The following is a 12,218-nucleotide window of genomic DNA, read 5'->3' as shown; positions in this document are numbered from 1 at the left end:
GTGCAGCCTGATTCTTACAGCATCACAGTAACAAACAGCAAACACCGTACACATATAGCCGTGGTCTCTACAATAGATACCCTAGGCTCTGCAACCTCCGCTGGCAGGTAGGGTGTTTCGTAACGGGTACTGATAGATCTATTGGTTGCTGAATAGTTCATTCTTCTCAGTGCATCTCTCTGACACTTGTCTGTCCACATCTTCCTATTGTCAAAAACACCCCAGTATCCCCGTCCATTACACCTCCGCTGGTAGGCAGGTGCAGAGCCTGGGGTATCTATTGTAGAGTGCACGGCTATATGTGTACGGTGTTTGCTGTTTGTCTTTATTTAGTCTTTTAACCCCTTCACCCCAAAGCCTGTTTTCACCTAAGTGACACGGCCAATTTTTACAATTCTGACCACTGTCACTTTATGAGGTCATAACTCTGAAACGCTTCAACGGATCCTGGTGATTCTGAGATTGTTTTCTCGTGACATATTGTACTTTATGATAGTGGTAAAACTTCTTCGATATGACTTGCATTTATTTGTGAAAAAAACAGAAATTTGTCGAAAATTATGAAAATTTAGCAATTTTCAAATTTTTCGTTTTTATGCCCTTAAATTAGAGAGTTATATCACATAATATAGTTAATAAACAACATTTCCCACATGTCTGCTTTACATCAGCACAATTTTGGAAACATAATTTTTTTTTGTTAGGGAGTTATAAGGGTTAAAAGTTGACCAGCGATTTCTCATTTTTGCAACAAAATTTGCAAAACCATTTTTTTTACGGACCACCTCACACTTGAAGTGACTGAGGGGTCTACATGACAGAAAATGTCCAAAAGTTACACCATTCTAAAAACTGCACCCCTCAAGGTACTCTAAACCACATTCAAAAAGTTTATTAACCCTTCAGGTGCTTCACAGGAATTTTTGGAATGTTTAAAAAAAATTGAACATTTAACTTTTTTTTCACAAAATTTTTACTTCAGATCCAATTTGTTTTATTTTACCAAGGGTAACAGGAGAAATTGGACCAAAAAAGTTGTTGTACAATTTGTCCTGAGTACGCCGATACCCCACATGTTGGGGTAAACCATTGATTGGGCACATGGCAGAGCTCGGAAGGGAAGGAGCGCCATTTGACTTTTCAATGCAAAATTGGCTGGAATTGAGATCGGAACCCATGTCGTGTTTGGAGAGCCCCTGACGTGCCTAAACAGTGGAAACCCCCACAAGTGACACCATTTTGGAAAGTAGACCCTCTAAGGAACTAATCTAGATGTGTGGTGAGCACTTTGAACCTCCAAGTGCTTCACATAAGTTTATAATGTAGAGCCGTAAAAAAAATTAATATTAATTTTCACAAAAAATGATCTTTTTGCCCCAAATTTTTTATTTTCCCAAGGGTAGCAGGATAAATTGGACCCCAAAAGTTGTTGTGCAATTTGTCCTGAGTACGCTGATACTTCATATATGGGGATAAACCACTGTTTGGGCGCACGGCAGAGCTCGGAAGGGAAGGAGCGCCGTTTGAAATGCAGACTTAGATGGATTGGTCTGCAGGTGTCATGTTGCATTTGCAGAGCCCCTGATGTACCTAAACAGTAGAAACCCCCCACAAGTGACCCCATATTGGAAACTAGACCCCCCACGGAACTTATCTAGATGTGTTGTGAGAACTTTGAACCCCCAAGTGCTTCACTACAGTTTATAACGCAGAGCCGCGAAAATAAAAAATATATTATTTTCCACGAAAATTATATTTTAGCCCCCATGTTTTTATTTTCCCAAGGGTAAGGCTGGTTTCACACTTGCGTTTTTATCTGCATGCGTTTTTAAAAAAAACGCATGTGTGAAAAAACGCATGTAATCGCGGTAAAACGCATGCGTTTTTTTAGACGCATGCGTTTTTATAGAAAAACACAAGAAAACAAGAAAAAACCAAAAAACCCTAACCCTACCCCTAACCCTACCCCTAACCTGAAATACGTGGCACTGAAATACGTGGCACTGAAATACGTTTATATACGTATATAAGTGCCACGATGTTTCAGTGGCCACGTATATAAGTGCCACGATGTTTCAGTGGCCACGTATATAAGTGCCACGATGTTTCAGTGGCCACGTATATAAGTGCCACGTATATAAGTGCCACGTATATAAGTGCCACGTATTTCATGTACATGCCAAGATATTTAAGTGCCATGTATATAAGTGCCACGTATTTAAGTGCCACGTATTTAAGTGCCACGTATTTAAGTGCCACGTATTTAAGTGCCACGTATTTAAGTGCCACGTATTTAAGTGCCACGTATTTAAGTGCCACGTATTTAAGTGCCACGTATTTAAGTGCCACGTATTTAAGTGCCATGTATTTAAGTGCCACGTATTTAAGTGCCACGTATTTCACGTAAATGCCACGATATTTCAGTGCCACGTATTTCACTGAAATATCGTGGCACTTAAATACGTGGCACTGAAATATCGTGGCACTGAAATATCGTGGCACTGAAATATCGTGGCACTGAAATATCGTGGCACTGAAATACGTGGCACTGAAATACGTGGCACTGAAATACGTGGCACTGAAATACGTGGCACTGAAATACGTGGCACTATGACTGTCAGAAAATGTTCATTAAACGGTTAGGGATGAGTTTAGGGTTTGGATCCCTTTATCACCTTGATGGTGGTGGGTGACTTTTCAGTGTGTGTTCTGGTTTTTTTCTATAAAAACGCATGCGTTTTTAACGCAAACAAACGCGTTGAGATCGGACGCCATGTCGCGTTTGGAGAGCCCCTGATGTGCCTAAACAGTGAAAACTCCCCAATTCTAACTGAAACCCTAACCCCAACCCTAACCCTAGTCCTAACCCTAGCGCTACTTTCACACTAGCGTTTTTTTGCATACGTCGCAATGCGTCGTTTTGGCGAAAAAACGCATCCTGCAAAGTCATCTGCAGGATGCATTTTTTCCCCATAGACTAACATTAGCGACGTATTGACACACGTCGCAAGCGTCGTGCGACGGTTGCGTCGTGTTGTGGCGGACCGCCGGCAGCAAAAAACGGTACATGTAACTTTTTTTGTGCTGACGGTCCACCATTTCCGACCACGCATGCGCGGCTGGAACTCCGCCCCCACCTCCCCGCACCTCACAATGGGGCAGCGGATGCATGGAAAAACAGCATCCGCTGCCCCCGTTGTGCGGCGCTTGCACAGTATGCGTCGGTATGTCGGGCCGACGCAGCGCGACGGCCCCGTACCGATGCTAGTGTGAAAGTAGCCTAACGGGAAAATGGAAATAAATATATTTTTTAAAATTTTATTATTTTTCCCTAACTAAGGGGGTGATGAAGGGGGATTTGATTTACTTTTATAGCGTTTTTTGGGCGGATTTTTATGATTGGCAGCCGTCACACACTAAAAGACGCTTTTTATTGCAAAAAATAGTTTTTGCATCACCACATTTTGAGAGCTATAATTTTTCCATATTTGAGTCCACAGAGTCATGTGAGGTCTTGTTTTTTGCGGGACGAGTTGGCGTTTTTATTGGTAACATTTTCGGGTACATGACATTTTTTGATCGCTTTTTATTCCGATTTTTGGGAGGCGGAATGAACAAAAACCAGCAATTCCTGAAATTCTTTTAGGGGGTGCGTTTATACCGTTCCGCGTTTGGTAAAAAGGATAAAGCAGTTTTATTCTTCGGGTCAGTACGATTACAGCGATAACTCATTTATGTAATTTTTTTATGTTTTGGCGCTTTTACACAATAAAAACTATTTTATATAAAAAAATAATTGTTTTTGCATCGCTTTATTCTGAGAGCTATAACTTTTTTATTTTTCTGTTGATCATGCTGTATGGCGGCTTTTTTTTTGCGGGACAAGATGACGTTTTCAGCGGTACCATGGTTATTTATATCCGTCTTTTTGATCGCGTGTTATTCCATTTTTTGTTTGGCGGTATGAGAATAAAGCGTTGTTTTTTGCCTCTTTTTTTTTTTTTTTTACGGTGTTCACTGAAGGGGTTAACTAGTGATATAGTTTTATAGGTGGGGTCGTTACGGACGCGGCGATACTAAATATGTGTACTTTTATTGTGTGGTGTTTTTTTTATTTAGATAAAGAAATGTATTTATGGGAATATATATATATTTTTTTTCTTTATTTAGGAATTTTTTTTTTTTTTTTTTACACATGTGGAAATTTTTTTTTTTTACTTTTTTACTTTGTCCCAGGGGGGGACATCACAGATCGTTGATCAGACAGTGTGCACAGCACTCTGTCTGATTACCGATGTGACAGGCACGTTCCACAGGCTTGCCGGCGCCTGCTATGAGGATTCTCAGCAGACGCCGGCAAGCAGGGTCATCTTATGACCTGGAAGGAGTCCCGCGGCCATCTTGGATCCGGGGACTCCTTCCAGGTCACCGGAGCAGCGCGATCTCATCGCGCTGCTCCGGTGGGAGAGCGCAGGGAGCCCCCGTCCCTGCGCGATCCCCCTCTATGCCGCTGTCACTATTGACAGCGGCATCAGAGGGGTTAAATGCCCGCGATCGGCGACAGCGCCGATCGTGGGCATTGCTGCGGGGTGTCAGCTGTCATATACAGCTGACACCCGCACCCGATCACCGCGGCGCTCAGCGTGAGACCGCGGTGATCGGGGCGCCGTACTAGTACTGCGGCTGGCACTAATGCAGTGCCGGCAGCGCCGTACTAGTACGGCGCATGGCACGAAGGGGTTAAATTTGATATATTAAAAGCTACATTTCATCTTTTAAATCTAAATTTTGGGCTTAGTCTTTGTTAGCCTCTTTGATTTATAACCCCCACAAGCCAATGGTTTTCATAAATTTCTTAAGATGCCATGACTAACACAACTGTAAAATAAAATGTTTTTTTTTGTTTGTTTTTTTAAAGGGGGGGGGGGAGTTGTCAAAGCGCAAAGCTGACAACTTGACCTATCTTTTCTGGTCTGCTTGTTAAAAAATCATGACAAGCAATATATGATAATCAGTGAAACATGTCAACTGCCTATAATAAGTCTCTTCAGCTTTAAAAAAAAAAAAAAAAAAAAAAAAAAAAAAAAACAATCACAGGCACCTTAATTTTTCTTTTTGCTTTCGGACAAAAAATTGCTCCGTTTTTACAGGCTGTCCTGAAATGTCTGGACGATTGCCAATCCCGATACAGCCTTGTGCAAGAAAGCAAAATAAAAATCCTATGTTTCTACTGGAGAGTATTATTCTGTAAGCCAATATGTAAGCCAAAGCCTTGAGCCTAATTAAATAACATTATGTAATGCGGATACATTGTGTATGTTCTTTATTCCTATGTATTACCTGAGAGTGTAGGACAGAGAGAAGCCGGTAATACTCCTTTAGCTCCTGATGCAAAGCGGCACAAAAACTCTGTTGAGAGAAGGAAAGCATTATGTGAGCGTTGCTGGCCAACCTGACATATCGATGACAGCCGGTTACATTAGTAAAAGAAGACGTGACAACCAACCAAACACTGCATTACTAGTCATCAGATAAATCAGACACATCCCTGAATGTTAAGGCTCACTCACATGACTGTTTTTTGGTCCGAGTGCTGTCTGTTTTTCCACGGACAGCACTGAGACCAATGTTATTCAATTGTACAGTGCAGAAGAACAATTTTTTTTTTTTACTGATCAAATATGTGCATTAAAAAAAATGGCAGCATGCACTCGTTTATTCTCTAAATCGGATGAGACTCACCCATTCAAGTCTGTTTGCGCAAAAAGCAAAACTAGATGCCAATGTAGCATCCGATTTTTACAGGTGCATTGCAATTTTGTAACATAAATTCTCTAGTAAATGATAATAGCTGCTGCAATAAAAGAAACGGATTGTATATGGATGATAAAAAAGAAGAAAACTCGTCCAAGTTTTCTGGATGAAAAACAAATTTTTTATAGGCTCATGTGAACCTAACTTTAAAGTGATCAAAGTCAAACGTTATTGAGCCTTAGCTGCCCTTGTAGTGTCGGGTTTGCTTTTTGGACCCTTGACTAACTGGTCAATAGTGATGAGCGAATGTGCTTGGAGTGACTTGCTTACCAAGTGTCTTCAGCGTGCTCGAATAATATGTTCAAGTCCCCGGACCTGCTTGTCTCACGGCTGTTAGGCAGCCACAAAGCATATGGCCACAGGGACTCAAACATGGCCCTCGAGTACCCGCGATACTCGGTACGCACCTGAGCACCCTAGGCAGACCCGAGTAGCGAGCACTTGAGCTCATCAATAGTTTCTGGCTCTGTAGTTTGTATTGGAAAAAGGACTTGGTTAGACACAGAAAAGCATAATACAACTACTTGTACCAGCCTTGTACTGTGGAACCTGCCTTCTTCTGCACGAGATTGGGCATCTTCTAACGCCTATCCTCTATTCAATTACCTATTGTGTGCAGAAGAAGGGAACCTCCTACCTGCTGGAGGACTGCTGCGGCTGACTAACACAGGCTTTTATAGGCATTGTGACAATCACAACTCCATATTGGGAGCAGTATCTCACCTACCACCAACATATAATACAAAATCACCCACACTTGCTGAGGTCCTGGGGTCAAATCCCACCAAGGACAACATCTACAAGGAGTCTGTATGTTCTCCCCATGGTTGCAAGGGTTTCCTCCGGGTTCCCCAGTTTCCTCCTACACCCCTAGACATACTGATAGGGAAATTAGATTGTGAGCCCCGATGGGGACAGTGATGATAATGTGTGATAAAGCGCTGCTGAATATGATAGTGCTATATAAGGAAAGCATAATAAAATATTATATTATATTTACTTTAATATTTTTATGTTAACCCCTTCACGACATGCGCCGTACTAGTACTGCGCATGTCGTGTCTCCCCCTTTGATGTGGGTTCCGGCGGTGAGCCCGCATCAAAGTCGCGACATGTCAGCTATTTTGTACAGCTGACATGTGCGCGCAATAGCGGCAGGTGGAATCGCGATCCACCCGCCACTAATAACTAGTTAAATGCCGCTGTCAAATGCTGACAGCGGCTTTTAACTACCGCTTCCGGCCATTGGGCCGGAAACAAGCGCATTGCCGACCCCCGTCACATGATCGGGGTTCAGCGATGCGTCGGCATAAAAACCAGAGGTCTCCTTGAGACCTCTATGGTTGTTGATGCCGGCTTGCTGTGAGCGCCACCCTGTGGTCGGCACTCATAGCAAGCCTGTAATTCAGCTACATAGGGGCGATCTGAGGATCGCTCCTATGTAGCAGAGCCCATCAGGCTACGCCAGCTTCTAGCCTCCCATGGAGACTATTGAAGCATGGCAAAAGTAAAAAAAAAAAAATGTTTTAAAAAAAATATGAAAAAAGTGTTTAAATCCCACCTTTCACCCCATTCAAAATAAAACAAAAATAAAATCAAACCTACACATATTTGGTATCGCCACGTTCAGAATCACCCGAGCAATAAAAAAAAGGATTAACCTGATCGCTAAATGGCGTAGCAAGAAAAAAATTAAAACCGCCAGAATTAAGTTTTTTTGGTCGCTGCAACATTGCATTAACCCCTTCATGACCTTGGGATTTTTCGTTTTTCCGTGTTCGTTTTTCACTCCCCTCCTTCCCAGAGCCATAACTTTTTAATTTTTCCGTCAATTTGGCCATGTGAGGGCTTAATTTTTGCGGGACAAGTTGTACTCTTGAACGACATCATTGGTTTTAGCATGTCGTGTACTAGAAAACGGGAAAAAAATTCCAAGTGCAGTGAAATTGCAAAAAAAAGTGCAGTCCCACACTTGTTTTTTGTTTGGCTTTTTTGCTAGGTTCACTAAATGCTAAAACTGACCTGCCATTATGATTCTCCAGCTCACTACGAGTTCATAGACACCTAACATGACTAGGTTATTTTTTATTTAAGTGGTGAAAAAAAATTCCAAACTTTGCTTAAAAAAAAAAAAAAAAGAAAAATTGTGCCATTTTCCGATACTCTTAGCGTCTCCATTTTTTATGATATGGGGTCGGGTGAGGGCTTATTTTTTGCGTGCCGAGCTGGCGTTTTTAATTATAGCATTTTGGTGCGGATACGTTATTTTGATCGCCTGTTATTGCATTTTAATGCAATGTCGCGGCGACCAAAAACACGTAATTCTGGCGTTTCTAATTTTTTTCTCGTTACGCTGTTTAGTGATCAGGTTAATGCTTTTTTTTTTATTGATAGATCGGGCGATTCTGAACGCGGCGATACCAAATATGTGTAGGTTTGATTTTTTTTTATTGATTTATTTTGATTGGGGCGAAAGTGGGGCGATTTAAACTTTTATATTTTTTTTAACTTTTTTTTTTTTTTTTTTCACTTTTGCCATGCTTTAATAGCCTCCATGGGAGGCTAGAAGCAGGCACAGCGCGATCGCCTCTGCTACATAGCGATCTGCTGTTCGCTGCTATGTAGCAGAAAATCAGGTGTGCTGTGAGCGCGGACCACATCGGCATCGCCGATCTCCGATCATGTGACGGGGGTCGGCGATGCCGTCATTTCCGGCCGCCGCCCGGCCGGATGCGGTAGTTAAATGCCGCTGTCTGCGTTTGACAGCGGCATTTAACTAGTTAATAGGCGCGGGCAGATCGCGATTCTGCCCGCGCCTATTGGGGGCACATGTCAGCTGTTCAAAACAGCTGACATGTCCCGGCTTTGATGCGGGCTCACCGCCGGAGCCCGCATCAAAGAGGGGCTTCTGACCTCGGACGTACTATCCCGTCCGAGGTCAGAAAGGGGTTAAAATGCAATAACGGGCGATCTAAAGAACGTATCTGCACAAACGTGGTATCATTAAAAACGTCAGCTCCGCACCCAAAAAATAAGCCTTCACCCAACCCCAGATCACGAAAATTGGAAACGCTATGGGTATCTGAAAACTGCGTTTTTTTTTTGTTTTTTTTTAAAGCAAAGTTTAGAATTTTGTTTTCACCACTTAGATAAAAAAAAAAAACCTAGACATGTTTGGTATCTATGAACTCGTAATGACCTGGAGAATGATAATGGCAGGTTAGTTTTAGCATTTAGTGAACCTAGCAAAAAAGCCAAACAAAAAACAAGGGTGGGATTGCACTTTTTTAGCAATTTCACCACACATGGAATTTTTTCCCATTTTGTAGACCCAACATGGTAAAACCAATGGTGTCGTTCAAAAGTACAACTCGTCCCGCAAAAAATGAGCCCTCACATGGCCATATTGACAGAAAAATAGGGATTTTTGTGTACTCACCGTAAAATCCTTTTCTCCGAGCCACTCATTGGGGGACACAGGACCATGGGTGTTACGCTGCTGTCACTAGGAGGCTGACACTAAGTTGAGACAAAAAAAAGGTTAGCTCCTCCCCTGCAGTATACACCCTCATGCTGGCTTCCAGAGACCCAGTTCAGTGCAAAAGCAGTAGGAGATTAACAATAATATATCACGTAACAATAGAGTATAACAAGTCAAAGAAAGTCAAAAAAGAACCGAAAAAGGTAACGAGCCGAACAGGCTAACAGGGTGGGTGCTGTGTCCCCCAATGAGTGGCTCGGAGAAAAGGATTTTACGGTGAGTACACAAAAATCCCTATTTCTCCTTCGCCACATTGGGGGACACAGGACCATGGGACGTCCCAAAGCAGTCCCTGGGTGGGAAACAATACAACCAAATAACTCAATAACTCGTGTACCATCTGACTATAAATGCGCGACGGGCGCTTGCAGAATACGTCTGCCAAAGGCCGCATCCGCAGAAGAATGAATGTGGACATTGTAGTGCTTTGTGAAAGTATGCAGGCTGGACCACGTTGCGGCCTTGCAAACCTGCTCCGCCGTTGCCTGGTGCTGGATGGCCCAGGATGCACCCATCGACCGAGTGGAGTGTGCTCTAATCCCCGCCGGGATAGGTCTGCCCCTGTCCCGATAGGATTCTTGGATAGCAGACCGAATCCATCTGGCTATCGTGGCCTTAGACGCAGCCAAACCCTTTCTGTGACCCTCCGGGAGAACAAAGAGGGAGTCCGATTTGCGGAAATGAGCAGTTCTGGAAATGTACCTCATAAGGGCCCGAACCACATCCAGGGTATGAAGGGCCTTTTCGACATTGTGTTTTGGCTGTGTGCAGAAGGAGGGAAAAATGATGTCCTCATTAAGGTGAAAAGATGAGACCACCTTAGGGAGAAAAGCCGGAGAAGGGCGTAGGACTACCTTGTCCTGGTGGAAGGCAAGGAAAGGCGCCCGGCAGGATAAAGCGGCCAATTCTGAGACCCGTCTGATAGATGTCACTGCTACAAGGAAGGCAACCTTCCAGGAGAGGACAGTTAGCGGGACGTCCTGCAGAGGTTCAAACGGAGGTTCCTGAAGAACGCTCAGAACCAAATTGAGATCCCAGGTCTCTAACGGCATTCTGTAGGGGGGGGTACCACATGGGAGACCCCCTGAATGAAGGTCCTGACTTGCAAGTTGGCAGCGATCTTACGTTGAAACAACACGGATAAAGCTGAGATCTGACCCTTGAGGGAACTCAGCGCCAGGCCGGAATCCAAGCCGGACTGTAGGAAATCCAAAATGGAAGGGATTGAGAAAACGAGCGGAGGGTGACCTCGGAGCCTGCACCACGATAAGAAGTTTTTCCAGGTGCGGTGATAAATGGAAGCGGAAGACGCTTTGCGAGCACTTATCATGGTGGGAATGACCTGCTGAGAGAAACCAGCTTGAGTTAGAATCCAGGTTTCAACTGCCACGCCGTTAAACGTAGGGCCCCTGAGCTCTGGTGGAAGATCGGCCCTTGGCAAAGCAGATCTGGGCTGAACGAGCTCCGCGTACCATGCGCGACGTGGCCAATCCGGGGCGACAAGGATGACCGGAACCCCTCCGTCTTGATTTTTTGGATCACCTTCGGCAGTAAGGGAAGCGGAGGAAACACATACAGGAGTTGGAACCGATGCCACGGGGATCTCAGTGCATCCACCCGATGGCCTGGGGTTCCCGAGAACGTGCTATGAAATTGTGAACTTTGGCGTTCAGTCTGGACGCCATCAGATCCACGTCCGGGGTTCCCCAGCGAAGGCAGATTTGCCGGAAAACCTCTGGATGAAGTTCCCACTCCCCCGAGGCAAGACCCTGACTGCTGAGAAAATCCGCTGCCCAATTCTCGACGCCCGGAATGTGCACCACGGAAATGGTAGAGTAGTTGGCCCCGGCCCAACGAAGAATGTGGGAGACTTCCTGCATCGCCGCCCTGCTGCAGGTACCCCCCTGATGGTTTATAAATGCCACCGCTGGGACGTTGTCCGATTGAACTCGAATAGGGTGACCCGCGAGCAGGGGGCGAAAGCGTCTCAGGGCGAGTCTGATCGCTCGATTCTCCAGGATGTTTATGGGGAGCCTCGACTCCCGAATTGTCCAACACCCCTGGGCAGAGTGGTGTAGAAACACCGCTCCCCAACCGAGGAGACTGGCGTCGGTAGTTACCACCAGCCAGCGGATCGGGAGAAAAGACTTCCCCTGGAGGAGAGATGATCCCAGAGTCCACCATGTGAGGGCTTGCCTGATCCGTGGGGACAGAGGGCATGGCCGATCGAGGGATAAGGGACTCCTGTCCCAGTTGTCCAGCAGAGCCTGTTGTAAGGGGCGGAGATGGAGCTGTGCGAAGGGGACCGCTTCTATTGCGGCCACCATTTTTCCCAGGATCTTCATGGCAAACCGGATGGACCGTGGACGAGGATGACAGAGCGTCCGAGCTCCCTGCTGAAGCTCTTGGGCCTTGGACCGAGGAAGCAAGAACAGTCCCCTTGATGTGTCCAGGATCATGCCTAGGAAGGAGATCCGTCGGGCAGGAATGGGAGAGGACTTGTCCAAGTTGATTAACCAGCCCAGGCGCGAAAGAGAATCCAAGGTAATGTGGACGCTTGCTTCGCAGGCCTGATAAGACGGACCTTTTATGAGGAGGTCGTCTAAGTATGGCAACACGATCACTCCTCGGGAGTGAAGAATGGCCATGACAGCCGCCATGACTTTTGTGAATACCCTGGGCGCCGTGGCAAGACCGAAGGGTAAGGCCGTGAATTGAAAGTGGTCCTCTAGGATGGCGAAACGGAGGAACCTTTGATGTGGCGGGAAGATTAGGATATGAAGGTAAGCATCTTTGATGTCTATTGATGCTAGGAACTCCCCTCTCTCCATCGAGGAGATGACCGACCGGAGAGATTCCATCC

General features: G+C 45.0%; 1 protein-coding gene across 1 annotated transcript in view; it reads right to left on the bottom strand.

Moving 5' to 3' along the window:
- The window catches only part of TUBGCP3 (tubulin gamma complex component 3), a 164,235-nt gene that overhangs the window by 77,307 nt on the left and 74,710 nt on the right, over positions 1-12,218 (bottom strand). The window contains exon 9 of the mRNA XM_077296976.1: positions 5,341-5,409. Within this exon, the coding sequence (XP_077153091.1) occupies positions 5,341-5,409 (69 nt within the window). The remainder of the gene's footprint in view (positions 1-5,340; positions 5,410-12,218) is intronic.

Source organism: Ranitomeya variabilis, chromosome 3 (assembly GCF_051348905.1).
Source record: "Ranitomeya variabilis isolate aRanVar5 chromosome 3, aRanVar5.hap1, whole genome shotgun sequence".
Classification (NCBI taxonomy): domain Eukaryota; kingdom Metazoa; phylum Chordata; class Amphibia; order Anura; family Dendrobatidae; genus Ranitomeya; species Ranitomeya variabilis.
This window is presented reverse-complemented; position numbering and strand designations above follow the sequence as displayed.